Source organism: Struthio camelus, chromosome 3 (assembly GCF_040807025.1).
Source record: "Struthio camelus isolate bStrCam1 chromosome 3, bStrCam1.hap1, whole genome shotgun sequence".
Taxonomy (NCBI): Eukaryota; Metazoa; Chordata; class Aves; order Struthioniformes; family Struthionidae; genus Struthio; species Struthio camelus.
The window spans coordinates 57,728,859-57,749,603 of NC_090944.1; the positions used below are offsets into that span (position 1 = coordinate 57,728,859).

Consider the following 20,745-nt stretch of genomic DNA (forward strand, 5'->3'; position numbering starts at 1 on the left):
CCAAATAACTTTCGAATGCTTTTGACGACATTGGCCAAATTTGACATGAAGGCTCAAACAAAAGAAGTTCCTGTAAGTGTCAGGAAGTTCAGCAGCCTGACACTGCTAACCAGTCCCCCCACCAGCGGAAAGACTGCAGCGCGACTTTGCCTATTTGCTATTCGCTGGACTTCCCAGCCGGCTGGTGAGCGCGCAGGTCCAGGGAGCCTGTCAGTGCACGCACTGCTGGGACGAGCTCCCCACGGGATCCCTCTTGCCCACCGAATAGCTAGGACACGCGTAGCTATGACAGCTAGCACAGCTGGAGCGTATGGAGAAGGGCTGGGCAGAAAAAGGGACGTGGAACACAAATCCACAGTAACTTGAGCTTTGCTAGCTCCACCGTTTCAGCATGTTATACTCCTGTGCAAAGTGTGTTCATGAGACAATACATAAACTACTAGCACTGTTGTGTGAGTAAGTCAGGTCAAGCTTGAAAGATGTAACTCCAGGATTAAGAGTCTCTCGACAGGGGGAAAGCAGCCCGTCGTGGCGCCGAACGCGGTGACGAGTGGGGACAGGCTCCAGACAAGCCGCGTGCTAGAAGCCTGCCAGCCTCGGGGCAGCCGACAGCGCGACGCGAGACCCACACGCGGCAGCTTGCGACTGCACCCGGCGGGTGACGCGGCAGAAGAGCTTCGGCATGGGAGCGAAGTCCCACGAGCCAGCGACAAATTCGGCGAGGCGGCAGCACGAGAGGGCCGGATGTGCTTGCAGTCCTTGGCGGGGAGGTCAAATTTTTGCAGCGGCGAAGCCCGATCCGACGGCAAGAGCAGAAACCCCGCCGTAGTAGGCCGGGAGAGCGCCAAGGCCGGGGCGGGGGCTTCGCGACGGCCTCAGCGCCGAGCACGGGGACGCGGCCTCCGCGGCCGGCGTTAGCCAGCCGCGAGGCGACGACGACGACGACGACGCGCCTCCGCGCGCAGGGGACGAGGCCTGGCGGAAGAGGCCCGCCACCTCCGCGAGCCTGACGGCAAGCGGCGCGCGAGGCCTCGCAGGGCTGCGAGGTGACGCCGCAAACGGGGGCTCGACGGGATGGGGACGAAGGGGGAAGAAACCGTGGAAGTACAAAGCGTGGGCAGTTAAACGTCAAGGATGGCAGCCGGGGGTGGGCGCGCCGCGGCAGAAGAAGGAGAGCCCGGGCAGGGGGCGGGGAGGGCCGGAGCGGCGCAGGGCAGCCCCGGGCCGTGTGAGGAGGGCGGCCGCCGCCGCCGCCGCCGCCCCGCCCCGCCCCGCCGGGCGCGGGCTGCCCTCGAGCGCCCCCCCGCGGGCAACCGCCGGGTTGCCGCCCGCCCGCCGGCGGGGAGGGCGGCGGGCAGGTGTGCGCCGGCTGCGGCGTGAGCCAGCGCTGGGGCCGCGTCTGCCCGCCGGCCGCCGCCGCCTTCCCGGCGCGAGCAGCGCTGCTCTCTCGCCGCCGCTTTCGCTCCTTCCTCCCAGCGGCTCGGGGAGCCGCAGCTTCCCCTCGCCACCTCCCCCCCACCCCCAAAGCCCCGGCGGTGCCCGCCCGCCCGCGCCCCCAGCCCCGGCGGCCGCCTCGCCAGCGCGGCAGCGCCGGGCGCAGCCCCGCTTAGCCCGGCGACCATGGCGCGCGGGAGGTAAGCGAGCTCCCTTCACTTCTGCTGCGCGGCGGCTCTCGCCCTCCCGCCGCACCTGCTGCGGGCTGCGCGGCGGGGCCGCGTCCCGCCGCCCGCGGGGCGCCTCAGCCGGCGGCGGCGGGGGAGGGGGCGTGGGGTTTGTTTTGTTTGTTTGTTTTTGGCTTTTTCCATTCCTGAGGGGAAAAGTTGCTCGTAGCGGGGACGAAGTGCCTGTTCTTATTGTTATTTTCGCGTGGTGTTTCCATGCGGGCGGTGGCGTGGCGGGTGTACTTCCGGGTTCACACCTTTCTTTTTTCATTCTCCGGGCCGCTCGCCCCCTGCGCGGCGGCCGCCGCCTCGGCCGGCAGCACCTGAATTGCAGCCGGGGGCAGGGGGGGGAGCGGGCGGCGGGGCGGCTTGGCGCGACCGTAATTCATGATAACGATAACGGCAGTAACAGAGGTCTCAGCCGCGAACGGAGCGGGGCGCGGGGGCAGCGCGCCGCGGAGGGCCGGCCGCCTCGGCGGTAGCGGGGGCGGCGGGGCAGCGCCCGCGGGCGGCCGTGCGGCGGCCCGACGCCAGGGGGCGGCCCGCGCCCCGCCGCCGCCGCCGCCGCGGGATGGCGGTGACCAGCCGGGGAGCCGCGCGGCCGGGGGGGCCGGCGGGGAGCGCCCGCCGCCGCCGCCGCTGCTGCCGCCGTTGCGGAGGAGGGAAGCCGACGGGCGGCGGCATGGGTTCGGCCGGGCGGCCGCAGGCCGGCTGGGGAGCGGAGGAGGCGGCCGCCGCGCCCGGCCGGGCGGCCCGCGGGCACCGGTGTTTGATCGCAGCGCGGTAACTGCCGCCGCCGCCGCCGCCGCCGCGCTGGCGGGGCCGGGGGCGCCGCTGCCGGGGGTCACGCGGGGCGGCGCGCGCGCGGGCGGGGGGTTTAAATGCGAGTGGCGGCGGGGCCGCCATTTTGAATGGTTCCCTGCGGCTCCGGCGGGAGCCCGCGGCCGCCGCCGCCCGCGAGGCCCAACGGGCGGGCGGGCTCGCCGGGCACCGGCCGCTCGGCGCGGCGGAAGCCGTCCGTGCCGGCGGGACGCGGTGTAAGGGAGAACAAATAAAGGAGAGACGTGCCCCTCCGCCTCAGCGGGCTGTGTCGTCTGGTTTCCCGCAGCGGCGGCGGAGGCGGCGCGGGGCTGGCGGGCTCGGGGGGACGCGCGGGGCCGGCTCGTCTCGGTCAGGGCACGGGTTTGCATTTCGCGTGTTCTGGTATGTTTCGGTGTGCGTTTATGACTGAACACGTGCGACTTGCTTCCGCCGCAGCGGTAAACAGTAAATCCTATGAGTAGATTAGTTAAAGATAAGAAAACGACTATGCAACAACTCAGGTAAATATTTCAAGCTATGTTATAGTTCAAGCTATGAGAAAATGTGAAATGGGCATGTTTTAAATAAATCGGTGAAAAGTCGATGTTAATTTTAAATCCTTTTGCTTTGACATGTGTAAAATATCCATTTTAATCTGATAAACGTATTATCCAAACAGACTTTATTCATTTACTTGTTTTCCCAGTTGTTAGATAGTTAGTAGTAGTGAGTAAATTATGCATGGCATTCCTGCAGTGATCGGGAGGAAATAGTAGTGTGCTCTACCGATTTCTTTAAAGATCTTATACTTTTTCCTTATATAACCCACCTTATTTTTCTTTTTAATTGGGCCATTTGCAGATTTTTTTTCCACCTGTATAGCCTGTTTTGGAATTTCACGTTTTTCATGCAGGCACTGTTAGTAGTTACAGCTACAGTGAAACGTGCTCTCATGAACAAATTATCAGATAGAAAGAAAATAATTATAGTTAAGTATGGTTGTAGCAGTTAATTAAATGTAGTTATGTGTATAACAGTTTTAGTGGCATTTGGATATAACTCTTTAAAATACTATAAGTGCATATTTACTGTTAGATAGATACTTGTGTGCCTTGCTTCGCACAGCTACAACAGTCATTTATTTTTCAAGACAAAAAGAAAACTTAAGAGGACAATACTGTCAAGCTAGTTTGGAAAATTACTCGTAAATAGGCAATTAAACTGTAGTTCTTTGAAAGATTTATGATGTTTTTTCCCCTCGGTATAGAGTAGTAAGAATCGATAGTGAATTAAATTATTACCTTAATTATTAATACTCCAGGAAGCTAAGTTTCCTTTGCTGTAATAAAGCAAAATATATAGGTAGTAGCAAAAGTAGTGACTGTGGCTGATACCTACACCATGTAATAATTACAACAGTGCAGTTGTAGTAGAACTCCTGTCTGTTTTTCTGTGGCAAAAACAGTTGTATTCTGTTTTGCATTTAAAATTCATCCTGTCAGGGGAATGTGTCTGCATCTGTTTTATCAAACCTTCACTTTTTTTTTTTAAATCTGTAAATACATTAGCTGGCATGTACTAAGCATTTCATAAAAGGAAAAATAGTGATAAATAATGAAGAAAGAAACCCCAAGCCCTCTCCCATCTAGGCCTTAGTCGTTGCTGCGTAAACCATTGCTAGTGCACAGTGGTAAGTCACAAGCAGCGTTTCAGATCACATCCCCAAGAATAAAAATGAATTTTAAAGCCTAAGCAGTTGAAGGATTTTTATTCTTTTTTTTTTAATTCCATAGCAGTATTTTGTTTGAATTGCAGATTAAAAAAAAAAAACAACTTGATTTATATTGCAACCATTGTGGGAACAGGCAAGGTACCAAGTGATACTCCTGTCAGTACACTCGGATGGGAGCTGGCTTCTAAAGCAACCATTTCTTCTTCGACGAGGAGTCTGAACACCATGCACTGTAAGGCAGACTGATGACTTGTTATCCAGCCCGAGAAGAGCCTTGTTCTCAAATGCAATTAACCACTGAGATGACTTAGGTCTGGGCTGATATGTTTCGTAAAGGCAGACGCATTTTGGAAGGAGGGTGCGCGTGTTTGTGGCGGAGCCCCTCCTCTGCCCTGCCCGCACGCGGTGGCGCTGACCGGAGTGCTGAATCGAGACAGCCATATTGATCACTGCTCAAGCCAACTGCAAACACACCCTCAGTTCTGGGCAGGTTCAATATCAGAGTAACTGTAGTAAGTTCTGTTTTCATATTTTATTCATCTTGTATATTTTTGCATCGTTCACAAGGGGTCATAGTAGGTAAATGCTTTCACCAAAAGCCTTTATACCATACACTGTATTACTTTGGTATTGAATGCTGGTAGTAAAATCAATTACAGAAATCCTGTGGCACTTTCTTGTTTTGAAAATGATCCTGTCCAGCAAAAAAGATCTTTTTGAAGAGAACTTTCCAAGTATAACACGATGAAGTGTAATGCTGCCTATATAAAATGGAAATAAAGCTGAAAACAGCAACCAGATAGGAGCTTGCTCTTTGCTATTTTTAACCACAGGTTTCCTTTATGAAAGGACTAATATCAAAACATCATGTGATCAATGAGAACAAAATAACCAATGATAGTATGGGGAGGGTCCAAGTACAAACAGGTATCCGTTATCAAAATGCAGATAATGAGTTTTGGGGGTTTTTGTTTTTGGTTTTTTTTTTTTTAAGAAAATACAGTTAAATTTGGAAAGATATGTAATCTGGAAGATATTTTTTTTTCCTGAATTCACCTTAGGGTGCTTTGGCATATCTAGCAAATAAATAGCAATGTTCATTTTTTGTGATTACGCTCTGGGTGTTTCAAATACAGTTACGTAGCAGAAAGTAAATATGCTACTCTGGTTTGATACATAAAGGTCAAGAAAAAACAACCCAATGTATTTGGGTTGGATGAATGTGAGGAAAAAAAATCTAAAAAACATACAGACTTTTTAACATTCTGCTTCTAAAAATAGAATGAATTGATATGCAGGATCTTCAAATTAAAGGTCAGAGGTGACAAACCAGGACAAAGGTCATGCAGCTCATTTTCAAGCAATCAGTTTCTAGTTTTTTCACGGTTGAACAAAAGCTTAATTATACAGAAAAGCAAGGACTGTAATGTTTAACCAGTCAGTTTTAGCAGAGAAATAGTTTTACACAATTTCTTATTTCCTTTAATGTTGCTCAATATGGAACCTGTGCTACTGTTACTGATATAAAAATAGGTTTGGCTAAATTTAGACATTTAAATTTGTTTCTTAATTTAGCATTTAATAATCAATTGTTTGTATTTAGTACTTACACTTGTGAGGAGAGTGTACAGTCATTTTCTAGCTTTTCAATGATCTTAGCAAAAAAAGAGGTCTGCTCTGACAACATAAGTTATGATGTCAGTAAAGATAAATTGCAGGACTGTGCATTTTGGCATTGGTGTACAGACTCATTTTTTTCTAGAAGAGCACTTTCCTCCTTAAAAATCCTACTTCCAGAGGTTAGCATTTTTCATGTTCAGTGTGCAATAAGTACACAGTTCTACAGATTGACTTTATTTAATGAACATATGAATGTGACTATCATTGTATTCTACGCAGTGTTGTATTCTTCCACTACATTAAACTCAGGGTTGTTCTTAACTATTTCAAGGGATTGTTTCAGTGTTTCTCTTAATAATACTGCGTTTACATTAAACCATGTTTTCATATTTATTAAATACATGTAGAATATTTATTTTATATGCAATACGGGGGGCATATACCACATGCTGTATTGCAACACTTAAAATGATGTCCATAAAATAAATTCCTACCTTCACGTGTATTTTTGTATCACATAATTAGATTCTGCTTTTCTTTCACACATCACATCTCCTGTACCTACTTCAAAGTAAATCCTGCTGTGTACACTCATGCTGCGGATTTTCATCTTTACTTTTAGAGAGCGTAAATTTTTTGTTATAGATCACTGGTGTTCTTCTGTATTCTTTTCTAATTTGAATTGATAAACTTTTCTACACTAAAGTTTATAAAAACTACCATCGCATTATTCTGTTTGCTTGGTGGTTTTACAGAGTGACTGACTCAGCCAGGTTTGTCATGTGGAACTACTGTCCATTTCAGTTAAAATAAAAAAAATACGTCCTGTACTGTCCATACTCTTGGGAAAAGTGAATATCAGTGTTTAAAGTACAGACACTGATCCATTCTTTTAACTTAATAGTATTTGGGTTTTATTCGTTTATCCCTTGTTAAATCTCAATAACCATAGCAGTATCTGGTGAGCACGTTTTGAAGTACAAACAAGGAAAAAAAGAATTTTAATATTGAAAACTATTAACGCTATTAAGGATTTGTCAAAGACCAAAAGTAAATACTATGAAAAACACGTATAAATTTAATGTAAAGCATCTCAGAAAGGATAAGTGAACAAATCATACTGAAGCTCTTATAAAATTAGTTCATTTATACATTTTTTTGTTTAAAGAAAACTTGGGGTAGTGCAGTCACTTTTGATGGATGACATCAAAGTGTTAAGTGGCAAGAGTATTTTTATAACTTCCAATTTTCATTTACATTATGTAGCTTACAGTTTGCTTATAGTTTAGGCCAGTTTTAATCTTGGCTTAATAATGGATTTGCATTGAGAAAGAAGCATATAAAATTCTGGATCAAAAATGTAACTTTTCTACAATAAATGTGAACAATACACATTCAATTTAGTGTGATCATGGAGAATGAAAACTTTTTTTTTCCCTTGAACTAAAACCTTAAATATTTCATTCACTCTGTTGCCATAATAGTTCTTCCTTAATTTTCCCTTTAAAATATATCATTTCAGTGTTTCATTTAGCACTGCTTTATTTTCAATTAGATTTTATTCTCCACTTGAAAATTTATGTTTTATGTAGTTTTTTGTATGCATACAGGGATACAAAATAAGTCAGCAATCAAGCTCTGAAAATATGTGAATCTATCTAGGCTTTGAGCATTGTGATTTCTATAGTGTGTGTTTGTTTGTTTGTGTGTTTTTTAATAATGATAGTACTTAGTTTTAAAAATATTCAGAAAATCAGGCAAAGTAAATTTAATACAATTGGAAGGCAGTTTTCTCACAATTTCATTTGCTTAAGAAAATACAGAATGCCATAATGTAAATCAGTGTGCAGTGGTTTCAGTATGTGCATGCTCATTGTAAACCTGGAACAAAATACTGCAAACAATAACGAAATAAGGAAAACAGTAGTAGTAAAGGGTGTTGTGTTTTTTTTAGTGTGTTTCAAAATTTTCGTACTTGAACCTTACAAAATTAACATTGGTTGAAACTAAGAATTATTTTACTTTTTTAAATATTTATCATAAAGTTGCTTGAAATATGTACTTCTAAATGCAGACTGTATGAAATTAGAGATTATACTATATCACATATAGCAAAAATACAAATTGTTTATATTTAATTTTGATTTTCAAATGGAAAACAATCTCTTGCAATGTGTTCTTTTAGTACATGTAAATAATGTTTTAACCAACATATATCCTAACTAGCATTTTAATGCTAAACAGTTACCAAAATTAATAAAAGAGTAGTATTTCCTTTTAAAGAGAAACTCTGATACCTTTTAAATAGTTGGCAGGCGTTCATTGGTTCTCATTCTGAAGATTTTATTACACGTTTCTTATTGGCTGAAAGAATCAGATTCCTAACAACTGTGGAAGCCCATTTCAGCGTTCTCTGTTCCTGTTCCCGCTATAATCAAATAACAGTCTTAGCAATGATTTAGAAGGTACAGAACTGGATGTGTGGTCTATAAAAAGTGTACTGCATTTTTTAAAAAAAACTACGGTATGCTCTTTTCATGCATCAGCAAAGCATACCTGGACAGTATCACCAAACTATATTATTTCCTACAAATTGTAATTAGTGTAATTCCGATCAGTTATGAAATCAGGTCAAATTAGTTTTAAAAAAAAAAAAAAGCTAGAAAATTATTACAGTGGGGTAAGAAGAAAAGTATGAAAGAAAAGCAAGTAAGAAAGAATTATGGCTGAACTAAGACAAAAATTGTGAGAGCTTTCAACAGTTTTTTGTGATTACATCAGGAGACTGACATCTGAATGTGCATTTTTAGGAAATCTGATTTTTTTTTTGAGTGTCCTATGCATTTAAAACCAACTATTTTTTACTGAATTAAACAAGAAAATAAAATGAGAGTTAAAACAATAAAAAAGTCTCAGGAGTGAAAATGCATTACTTAGAACTCTATCTTAAAGAATCCGTGCAAGTACTCTTCAGTAAGAGTAAGACATGAAAGCATTGGGTGCATAATGCTACAACCAGAAGTGGGGAATTGTAAACAAAAGGTTAGTTAGCTTTCACAAATTTTGTTTATATTTTGAACCAGTCAGTTAATTATAAAATGCATTTTCCAAGTTAATATATGTGATCAATACTAAAGAAATAAAACTGATATTTTCCCGACTTTTTGTGTTTGCCTTCTGTATAGTGTTTTCATTTTGCTGTTTACTTTGCAGCATTCATCCATTTAAGCTTCACTCCTGACAAGTGAACTAAAAGAGCTGTTAAACATTAGAATGTTGCCTCCCCCATTCCTTTGCATTACTATATTTCTCTTTTATTTATAAAGTAAAGTATTGGTGGCTTTTGTTCTTTGGCATTCTGATGTTATTTATAGTATCCAGTCTTCTTTCAAAAAATACTTCTGGACTGTTCTTCTGTAGAAGAAATAGTCCCCTAGCTGTCACTGACTGCAGGTTTAACATCTTAAATTTTATTTTTAACTTATTTCTGAATAAAATCATATGACTTCTTATTTACACAGGGTAATTATACATGTCTGCTTTACTTACACTCAAGTAAATTATATTGCTCAGTTTTTAGGGAAAAAACTTACTTAAACTAATGAGTTAAATTGAGAAGGTTGCTTGTCAAAGAGATTTTTAAAAAACAAAATCAGCTATAAACTTACTGTTATTTTCCACTGACAAATAATTTGTCAAAAGACTTAGTATATTAGCTGTTACTTCAAATTACAGAATGGGCTACCTGTAACAAGAGGTGGATTGCTGTTGTTGGATGTCTGTTAATATGCCTTTAAGTGCTACTCCTCTGTTTTCATTTGATTTCCTATCCTGCAATGATTCTGTATGATGTTCAAATGCGTTATTTTTTGTGCCCACAGCTACGGTATCCTTTCCAGCATGTTGTGAATGCATAGCTAAAATGAGGATTGCTTTCAAAGCAAGTAACCTACGTCCCTAAAAACATTTTGCTCTCTAGTGCATAAGTTCTAAATAGCATTTAAGTGGATATTTGCAGTTCTAAAGTTCACGTAAATGCCACAGAAGTCTCAGAATTAACAAAGCCTAAACCATTTTTTTCCGTTTTATACAGTATAAGGAGGTGTAGGAGAGTTCACCATGAGCCATTTCAGATCCCAAACCTGCTTTCATTTAAGCCAGTGACTAATTTCTTATGGCTTTCAGTAAGATGCAGTAAAATACGTGCCAATTAGTTTCTCATTTAAACTATCTGGTTTAAATGAGTTCACAGAATTAGAATGTTCAGGCTTTTCTACGCTAATGTCCCTTGTGGCAAGTTTTGTGTCGTATTAGGAAGCTATTTATAGCAGGTCTTTTATAAAAATCACATTCCTTTCTTTCCTACCTCATGTCTGTTTATGTGGCATTTTAAGATATGTGATGTTTACAAGTATTTTATGAAATGATATTAGAAACAAAAAAAGCTTCAGTTTGTGCTGTTTTCTGCTACACTGTTTAAAAACTGTACTTTCCCCCTTTGGATCCCAACGCCACTCCTCCAAGTATTCATTTTTAATCTCTTCATAAACTGAAGCAGAGTACATGTCAAAGCCAGCAACGGATCCTTTACTGTATGCTTGCATATTTCATTATGCTACATAAATAATGCAAGTAAATCCGAAAGACACAAAAGGCACACAGCCACAGGTTGGCAGAACAGAGAAGCAGACACAGAGATTGGGCTTCAGTGCTTGAAGGTGTAAAAGAAGGGTTAGGTTTAATGCAAGGCAAAAGTCCACAGACTTGTAGTGAATAACTTAGTTATTACAAAAGAAGAGAAACTGAATCTGCTTACTAGTGTTATTGCACTGAAAGGAGAGATAGTACCATCCCCTCTTCCAGTTGCTGGTGTTGTAAAGGACTTGAGGTAACTCCAGGAGATACAGAAGTTAGATTCTCACTTGTCTTTGGCCATTCGTCTTCGGGGTTTGCTCACTCCTAATGGAATATCCCATTTTTAGGAAGAGAGCAGAGTAAGCAGTCAGGACATGCTCTGAAATTGGAAAAAGACAAATCTCAGTTTTCTCTAAAAGAGAAGAAGGCGGCTTACATCTGAAAGGAAGAGTAATGCCGTGCCTTGAGTGTTTTGGATGGGTTTTAGTTGGAGTAGGTTGTTCAAAAGACAGTAGAGAGAGACAAAAGAGGAGAGGCTTGTAGCAGGTGAGTTTGTGCATGCTCCCGGCTCTTCATCTTTCATTTATTAAAAAAACTGGACAGCCTAAGTAACTAGGTTACTCTGAAAACAAGGTCTTTTGCGCTATGCTTCTTACCATCTGTGGTACTCTGTTTCTGCACTATTTTTTTTTTATTGGCATAATACAAAATTAGCCAGGTCTTGCTCAGCTAAATCAAAAGTACACCTTCCATCTAGCTTCAACAAAGCCACAAATCTGTATCTTTATGACTAACTGGTTTTTCTATTTGAGTCTGTCATCCTTTGTATTTAATTATAATTTTAATAATTATAAATTTAATTTAATTGTAAGTCTTGTTCTGAAGTTTTGTAACTGACAGAATTGAAGTCTAGGCAATTTCCTGTTGACAAACTCACATATTGGCACTGAGTTACCGTATTGGCCATGAAAGAATACTAAAGCATCGCGTTCATTGTTTTTATGATAACAAAATATGACTAATTTGCTTAACTTGGACAGTTTAAGCATAGTAAAGGCAACAGTCACTAGTTCTTAAATTACCTATTGCAATTAAATATGCATAAAGGAAAAGAACACCTTCCAGTATCCTGCAAATCTCTGTATTTTCCCTGTCATCATTAACTGTGTGGCTTTTATAAGAGATCGATGAAAGGGGCAATACCTTTGAAGAGTTGGAATTTTTTGTTTTGTTTTGTTCTGTTTTGTTTCGAGAACAGACTGATTTTTGCCTTATGTCTTGGTTATCTAATTGTGGTTCTGATGAGCTAGGTAAGTCTCAAACAGTTAATAAGTTTACAGGTCACTTCACAGAGTCAAAGCCCTGGCATTTTATGGCCTTCTAATGAGCCGTTAAACTGGAGAAGAGGTAATTAAATATGGTACTCTGGTACAATATACATAGTACTGACTCCAGCTCTCTGATTTTAGGTTCCTCAGAAGACGATGAGGTCATTCAAGAAGGTCTCCTCAGGCTCAGGTCAGTCTTTTTTATAGCGTCTTACATGGCTGACTTTATAATACTGAGGTAGTGTAACGCTTTTGGCCCACTGCCTCAGAGCGTGCATGCACCCTGATGAACTTTGGGGGAGGGGGAATCATCAGTTTCTATCCACAAGATTCAAGAGTTCTTGCCTGATGAATTTTAAGTGTTTTTCTTCGGCAAAATAAACATAATTATCTAAGGAACGCTTATTGACAATAGCCCCCGTTAAATATCTATTGCAAACCGTAGGAGCCCAGTGCTTCTAAAAAGGGTTCTTGATCTATCCCAAAAATATACTGACAGATGGCCATAGACATCACAGTCGCGGAGGTAAATTTTAATTCCCTGAGTTATTTTCATCATATTTTACAAACGCTGCTTACGCGTTATAACGAGGCAGTGCCCTCTAATGAAGACTCGTGTGTGTGTGTGTTTGTTTAAACACATCCCAAATGGCGGCAATGCCAGCCCGCCCGCTCCCCTCAGCCGCGGGGCACCCCCCCTCCGCCGCGACCCAACGGCCGGCCGCCTCAGGCGGGGGCGGGTGGCACCGTTACCCGGGGTGGGGGGTGCTCGCGGCGGCACCCGCGGCGCATGCGTGAGGCGGGCGGCTGCGGGGCCCTCCCGCGCGGGGCGCGCGCTCCGCCCCGGGCCGAGCAGCGGTCTCCCCGCCGCCGGGCTCGGCGGCAGCAAGGGCAGCGCGGAGCCCCCGCGGCTCCGCCCGTAAGCCCTCCCTGCCCCGGCAGCGCTAGCGGGCCGCGGCGGGTGGTTGCGCCACCGCGCTGCCAGTTCACCTGCGCGCAGGGCCGGTCCCCTGAGCGCGCACCCCAGAGTAACGCAGCGGCGGGCGCCTGGCGGGGGCGGATCGTCGCCCCGCGCGGAGGCGCGCAAGCACGTTAAGCCCAGCGCGTAGCTCCCGTGAAGAAGGGGCCGGCGGCGGCTGTGAGGGGCGGGCGCAGCCTTTAATCCCCGGGGGTGAGCTGCTACCCTTGTCGTCGCCCTGTCCTCCCCGCAAATAAATTTGGGGGGGGGGGGAGGAGGGAGAGGAGAGAACAATGAGGTCGTGCAGCGTGCTGTCTGTCTGGGTTACTTCGGGTGGGCAGCGGAATGCAGATCGCCTGTCCGCACCTACGGGGGTCTTCTCGGCGGGCGGGATTTTCGCGGCACGGGGCTTCTCCAAATACGACTGGTTAGAGCCTCCTTAAATCTGACCAGGGAAGCAGTCCTTATCAGTTGCAAATCCACAGCTGAAGAACTGTTAAATGTACGTGAGACCACATCCTGCAGTGAGCTCTCGCAGGGCTTTCGGTGTCCTAATGCCCTCGGATTACGTTTAGGATTAGAGCAATTTCGACTATTTTAAAAATGCCTCTCGCAGACCATCGATAGCGCGAACAAAAATCCGCGGAATGCACCGTAAACCGTGCTAGGATGGTTTTCAGGCACTGACAGCCACTGCCTTTCATCTTAATTGGAAATATTTTAGAAGGACTAATTTTAAGCGATACTCAGATCGTCTATTAAAATAACACCTCCCGCAGCCTACCGCGTCGCTCCTTCAGCGAGGGTCTCCTCGTCCCTAACTAGGGAGCAAAGCACGCGCTTTAACACATCGTGCGCGTTAAAGAGGAGTAACCGCGGTTCACGAGCGCTTGGTGATTTTCTAGCATGCTCCCGCTTCAGGTGGCAAAGATTAAAACCGGCAACGTCTGCGCCGGCCGTTCGGGCGGCTCCCGGCGGCGCGCACAAGTGCCCCTGGTTTACGCGGTAGCGTTGGCGCCGGCAACGCGAAACGTGCTCCGCGGGCAAACGGCTGGCGGGCTCCGACCCCGGCGGCAGGGGGCTGAAGCACTTGCTTGTAATTAAAGCGTTATTTGGTTAAAGGGGCCGTGATTCCGCTCGGGTGCGTTGTGAAGGCATAAAACCGGTAACTTCCTATCCTCCGCATGCGTATGCGGGGCAAAGCCCATCCCTCGCCGTTTCTGATAATGCAAAACGCGCAATTGGGTGGGGGCGGAGTTCGCTCCGTTCACGTTTTTGCGGAGATCCGAAATTAGCCGTCTTCTTTTAACATCATTCCCACACCTCGGGCAAGACGCTCGAAGTCGGGATAAAATTTAACAGCCGGGAGGTGGCTCGGCACGACCAAGCCCTAGCGTCTGAAACGCGCGCGACGGCAAGTGGCCGCGCTCTCCGTTTGAAAGAATGTGCGTTTTTTAAAAGAGTTAAAACAAAGCCCTGCGCGGGTAGTGGGGGGGGGGGGGACGGGGACAGACCCGCCGCCCGCGCGGACGGAGGGCGGCCGTTGGGCAGGGTGGCGCCGGCTGCTCGCGGGGCGGGCGAGCGGGCGCTCAACCCCCGACGGGCGCTCGCCGTTGGCCATCGCGGGGAGCAGGGAGGCAGCGGGGAAGCGGCCCCCGGGGAGCCGCGCTCCGGCTCTCGCAAGGGAAGCCCTGCCCTCGACCCCAGCCCTTCCACGGCGTTTGCCGCGCAACCGCGGCAGAGGCGGAAAGGGAAGGCGCTTTTGGCGGCCAAACCGTAGGTGAGAGGGTTTTGGCGGGAAGAGCCGCTGCCTCAGGAGATTTGGTTTTTTTTTTTTTCGCCTGTCTCTCTCTCTCTTCCCCCCCCCCGCCCCGTGCCTCCCCCACCTCACCCTTCTAACTCCTGCGCTGAGTTACACAAGATCGGACACGTCCCTCATCCGTCACCTCAGGACAGCGAAGCCAAGTCCCTTCCTCAGGGGCTTCCCGCCCCTCTCGGGACAGACGGACGCGCACACGGGTGGAAAACAACGACTCGAGGGAGGCCGTTAAACGTGCCGGAGTCGCTTCGGGTCCTGCTGGCCCTCGCCCGCCCTTGCGGGAGGAGCGCGGCACGAAGCGGCGGGGGGAGGAGGGGGGTACCAGACCCGGTTTGGCAGGACTACGTGGAGCCCCCGGGACGGGCACGACCCCCCCCCCCCGGGCGGGGACCCCTCCCTGTGTGCTGATGGCCGGAGCGCGGCGCTCGGCACCGGCCTCGCCCGCCGCCGCCGGCGGGGCGGCGACCCCCGCTTTGGGGTCGGCGCGGGGAGGCGCCGGCGGCGTGGCTCTGCCCTCGGGAAGGCGTCGGGCAAGGCGGCCGCTCTCCGGCCCTCAGGTGGCGGCTCGCCCCGCCGCGGAGGGAGGGCGCTTTGCCGGCCCGAGGCAGCGGCGGCCGCCGTGGCCCCAAACCGGCCTGGGCGGGGGAGGGGGGGAGGTGGCCGGCGGCGGCGGCAAGGCTTCCCCTCCCCCGTTTTAGGAAGAGCTGCGCTGTCGCTGGTTTTAATAGAAACCATCGCGGGAACAGCGCGGACGCTTCGTTCGCTCAAACAGAAGCGGGGCGCGGGGGCCGCCTTCGCCCGCTGGCCCTGCGTGGAGCGGCGCTGGGCGGCTCCGTGCCAGGCTGCAGCGCCGAGCAGCTCAACCCGAGCAAGTGGAAACGGGGGGGTGGGCAGCGGCCCCGCCGGGCCGGGCTCCGCACCCGGGGCTGCGCCGCTCCTGCTTTTCCTGCCCGCCGCTCGGCGGCAAATGCTCGGTGCGCTTTGAAATGGGAAGTCGTGGCGGCACCCGGAGCTCTGCTTTCAAGTGTAAAACACGCGTTTTGGTTCAAATGCGCGCCAGAGGGTTGTTTGATTTTTTTTTCCTCCCCTTGGGGTGTGCATGCGGAATAGAAGAAATCACAGTTGGGACATAAAAATTTTAGCAAGGCGACAAATTGGAAAATCAATACACCAGGTATTGGTTTCATAGTTTCAAGGAAGCTCTTATTGTGCTTTTATACAGACAGTGATCCAGCTTCTTATTATCTACTAAAGTTAGCATCTATTTAGAGGGCTGTGCGAATAGGATTATCTTTCTACATATGAAATATATGTCAAAACTAATTTGCACCCCCTGGCTTGTTCAATAGGGTTTTTTTTTTCCACCCTTTATCTTCTTGGACCTTCCACCCCCACCACCAAGTATTTGTGGCTGATTCTTTTTGAATGAATTTTGGAAGGGTGTTGGTGGATTGGGGTTCTGGTTTTTTTTTTTCTTTCTTCCTTTCTTTTTTTTTTCTGGAGAGTTCCCAGCTGGCAACAGCACTCTACCTTCCACAAAACTTGAAAGGATGATGTCCCTTGCAGGAAATGAATGAGTCGATAACATCTGACACCAGTGACCAGTCCAGTGACCCCAACCTTAATTCCACTAATACTGGAGGCCTGCAGATCTCAGTAAAGACCCTTTGCAAATTTTCCTGTCCCCCTTTCCATTTTACAAAATCAGCATTTGTTTTGCAATGTAAGAAATACTTTGTAACCAATAGATTTGCATTCAAAAATTTCCCCATTTTGTAGTCTTACATTTATTCCTTGAAAAACAACACACCCCATTGAATTTTAATTCAAATCAAACTTGTGAACAAAAGACAATTTTTCCATTTAATGAACTCAATCAACTTATTTGTGTCCGTTAACCAATATTCTAGTCTCCAAGGAATTTTTATACCAAATGTTGTTAGAAGAAATCAATCTGAACAAATAAAGACTTTAAAACTGTATAAAAGAGAGTATTTTCTGCCTTTTTAGGGGTGGGGACAGAGAGCGCTAACATCTGATAAATATGCCCTGCTCTGCTGCAAGAAATGTAGTTTTAGGCACTTCAGGTAAGTATTGTAACCATTTTTTTCTTCAGGTAACCTTAATTTGGTTCAAAGCTGCGCTTTCACCTATGTTAAATTTCACATATTTATTATAGATGAGAAATCGTTCCGGTCATAACATGCAAGCATATAAAATCGCTGGTGATTTAATCTTGTAAAATAATCGCTATTGTAAAGGGGGAAGGGAGGTTACAAGCAAAGAGAAATGGTATATAGCACGAATGCGTAAGGCAGGTCAGTGTAGGAAGTCGACCTCCACTGTTGAAATAACCTATAGGAAATTTACGGTTGAAGACTGCAAAGGAATTCCAGGATTTAAAGCTTCTGCTCCACTTGCCAGACTGCTTGTATTTTTACACTTTTGCCCACCCTCGCTTATTTCTACCAAACGATCAAACTCTGAGCACCCAGGGTATTTCACACACAAATTAGACGAGAGCACGGGAATTTTACGCTTTCCTGAAAGGCAACAACAGGAGTAAACAGGCCCATCGGGGCAAAGGCGTCCCTCTTAATTGGGCAGACTGATCGACGCCACTTCCAAAACAACAGCAAGTGCTTTGCAAATGCACAAAACCCTTTTATTCAAGTTCTGCACGGATCAGTTTGCTGCTTCGGCTTTTATTTGTGGGTGGGTGGGTGGGTGGGTGGGTGTCCGTGGGATAAGAGAGGACGCCGGGGGGGAGGGGGAAGAGAAGGAAGGGATTTTAATAAGAAAATAATTGAGCCCAGATTTTAACAAGTTATAGGCAGCGTTTAAAGGTTATACAACACTGGATGTAAAGTGAGGTTCTATGTGAATATAGGATCAGACCAGAAAATGCAAAACGCTGTTTTGCATTAATTTTATCTATACCTTTACTTGAAAAGAGAAAAGACGGAGGAGGAAGAAAACGGAATAATCTCACTTAATTAGGAGTTGGTTTTTTTAAGCTCTTAAAAATTATTACTTAAAATGCATTTGGCCGTAAAGGCAGCAATGGGAAGGGCTTGCGGGCAGGCTTATAGCTGTGTGTGTACCTGTGAGAGTGAATTTGTAAAGGGGTCTGGTGAGGCTGTTCCCGAGCCCGTTACGTATAACGCGTTTCTCTCTGGGTTGCAACCCCCACCCGCCAGTAGTGAAGATTGGAAACTGCAGTCCCCAACCAGCATTATTCCTCTTCTCTTTGTCTTCCTCCTGCCTCTTTTTTTTTTTTTCCGCCTTCCTCCTTTCTAGCAAATCCTTTTCTCTGTCATTCCTCCTCCTCCTCCCCCCCCCCCCCCCACCGCGCTCCCGGGGAACAATCGCTGCTGATTGAGGTTCACTCTAATGCCAGGCTTGAAAACTGGGCTCTTATTTAGGAAGTCATTAATCACATCCCCTCCCCCGGAAAGAGATGGCGGAGAAACCTGTGAAGTACAATTCCTCGCCCCATCCCCCTCCAGAAATGTTTTGAAACGCTAAACCCCGGTACATTCTGGGCCATATTAAGGTGATACCGCGTTTCCGCTGCGCTTTTGATTTGAACGCGAGCTCAAGGAACGCGAAGCGGAGGCGGCCGCGGCGCTGCGCGCCCGCGCAGGCGGCCCTCCCCCCTCCCTCCCCCCTCCCTCCCTCCCTCCGCTCGCCCGCGGCCGGGGGCGGCCGGCCGGTTACGGCCAGGTGCCGACCCGCCGCAGCGCGGCTGCGGTTCCCTCCGCGGCCCGCGCGCTGCCAGCAGGCGCAAGCGCCGCGGCGTTTGCGCGGCGCGGAGCTGCTTCCTTCAGGTGGAAACCAGCCCGTTGTGCGCGCAGCCGGCAGCACGTGCTGGCGCTGATGCCCCCGGCGTACCTAGTGCCTGCGCGTTGCATTTACGCGTGTCGTTTGTAAACAGCTTACACGCGTATGTGCATGCGTACCCCACCTGCAGCGTGTGCGCTATGCTAGTAACCTCAGCCGCATGCCTGCCTCTAGTTAAATTTATTGTTATACGACATGTATAAATATGCGTATCTTCCTACGTATTTGTGCAGGCACGGGAATACAGAAACCCCAGAATACGTCATCTCGGTTTCCCGTAAAGAAGTGTGCAGACTAGCTGTCGAAAAAAAAAAAAAAGAAGAAGTGCTTGAAATTTCTTGTTCATTCATAAATTATTTTGGTGTGTCAGCGTGGTTGAAATGGCGATTGGCTGCTCCTGCCTCTCGCCAACCCCTTAAGGATCCGATGTGAAATTAGTAGCAAGAAAGCATGTAATTGACAAAGTCACGTGTGCGCAGGGGGCCAGAAACTGAGCGAGCGAGAAGGGGAAAAATCAAAAGAGGGAAAGCACATTAGACCATGCGAGCTAAATTTGCGATCGTTCAAAATCAGGATGTTAGATTAATGCAGAAGACCACTTCGATCCAAAGGGAAAGTTTTCATCTCACGAGTTTGGAGCAGAGGGCCCGTGGGGCAACATGGCCGAAGGTTAATTTTCTTTTTCTATTGTTTTACTATGATTTTCGCTCGCTCGCTCGCTCTCTCCTTTTCTCTCTCTCTCTCTCCTCCCCCCCACCCCCCTTTTAACCCCACTATGCATTACCCCTTTTTTATCAGCTCGCGCAAGGGGGCTTTCTACAAACCTATTGTTGCAGATCTCAAAAACTGTTCCGTACCGCCCACACCGATTCAGAACTTGAAAAGCTTTCAGGGGGCTATTGTTTGAATTGTTCCTGTTTGATTAAGCACAGTTTCAGCGGTGGGATGAGAAAACGGCTGTACACCTGTCCCCCCAACTTTAATCCAAAGTTTATTCCAAGGAGGGATGGATGCACGTTGGAAAATAGTGGTTTCAGCGCGGCATGTGCAATAGCCAGTTGTTGTGCAATCTGCCCAATTTTTGCTTGTTCTCTCTCTTCCACCCCTCCTCGCCCAGCCTCCCCCCTCGCCCCCGGGCCCGCCTTGCAAGGAGAGACTAATTTGGAGAGAATTTCTGTTGGGAAATGGGATCGGTCTTAAACCAGCAATATTCAAGTAAAGTATCGCGTTCTGTGCTGTAATGTGGCTGAAAGATGGAGTTAAATGGAAAAATACACGTATGTACAGAAACGTGGGCTGTGCAGAGAGAGAGGGAGAGAGCCGCTGCACGCTGGGCTTCCTCTCTGTAACCTCTGGTGATTTGATTTTTTTGACCTATTTTAGGGAGAAGGTTGCTTGTTTTAGGATTTAATGTAAAACCGGGGGGTGGGGGGGGGGAAGCTGTTTTCGTAGTTTGTTTTTGGTTTTGTTTTGTTTGCTTTCTCCTTTCTGTTTCTACTCTACCAAGTCCTTTAAACAGTGGCAAAAGGATGTTACCAGAATTTAACTCTTGGCTTTGCATCTTGTCCCCCCCCCCCTTCTTTTTGTCCCCCACCCCACCCCCGGCCTTTCCCTCTTCCTCAGCAGGGGCGAGTAAAGGTGGAGACGAGCCCGGGAAGCTGCCGGAGCAGGAAGAAGAGGAGGAATCCCAGGTTTTGCACGGAACAGGCCATTGCAAATGGTTCAATGTGAGGATGGGATTCGGGTTCATCTCCATGAGCAATCGAGAGGGAAGCCCCTTGGAGTCTCCCGTTGATGTCTTTGTACACCAAGTAAGACCCGGTTTTGTCTTCCATCTCAGCCTGCCGCTTTCGGTTGAGCTCGGTGCGAGTCCGGTTTCACGTGAAGAGCAGTTACCTGTTTTTCCTAGATAAGTAGATCTGTAATTAAAAAGTTGCCTTAGGTAGAGGTTTTGTTGGCAGCATCTGATCTGAGTAAATAAGGTCGTTAGAGCGTGCTCAGTCTCTGGCTGGAGACTTGTGCGAAAGGATAATGTTGTTTCTTCGTATTTGACTCTGTGGTGAGGAACTTTTCCTGTGCTTTTTACTTATTTTTAAATGCCACGTCTTTCCTTGCGACAAGGTTTAACATTTGTCACCTGATCAGGAGCAGATCACTTTTCCTGGAAAGTGATGAAAATTAAGCTCAAAGAAGGATAAATAGACGTCCTTTTCATTTAAATATCATTTGAATACACTTTTAAACGCTTTTCATGTAAACCTCGAATTGCTTTTTAAAAGCTTATCTGAGATGAGTTAGTGAAACTAAAATATAATTACAGTCTTATTTTGCAGTAATTCAGACCTGAG

At 47.1% G+C, this 20,745-nt stretch overlaps 1 protein-coding gene across 11 annotated transcripts in view; it reads left to right on the top strand.

Moving 5' to 3' along the window:
• The first annotated feature begins 1,340 nt into the window (after positions 1-1,340).
• Positions 1,341-20,745, top strand: part of LIN28B (lin-28 homolog B) — a 111,957-nt gene continuing 92,552 nt past the window's right edge. For 2 of the 11 annotated variants that reach the window (XM_068937909.1, XM_009676912.2), the window contains exons 1-2: positions 18,834-19,066; positions 20,021-20,208. In XM_068937909.1, the coding sequence (XP_068794010.1) occupies positions 19,057-19,066; positions 20,021-20,208 (198 nt within the window). In that variant the 5' untranslated portion in view covers positions 18,834-19,056. Of the gene's footprint in view, positions 1,635-11,879; positions 11,968-16,564; positions 16,642-18,833; positions 19,067-19,514; positions 19,753-20,020; positions 20,209-20,745 lie in introns of those variants that run through there. The other 9 variants (XM_068937902.1, XM_068937905.1, XM_068937906.1 and 6 more) reach the window with 9 other exon arrangements.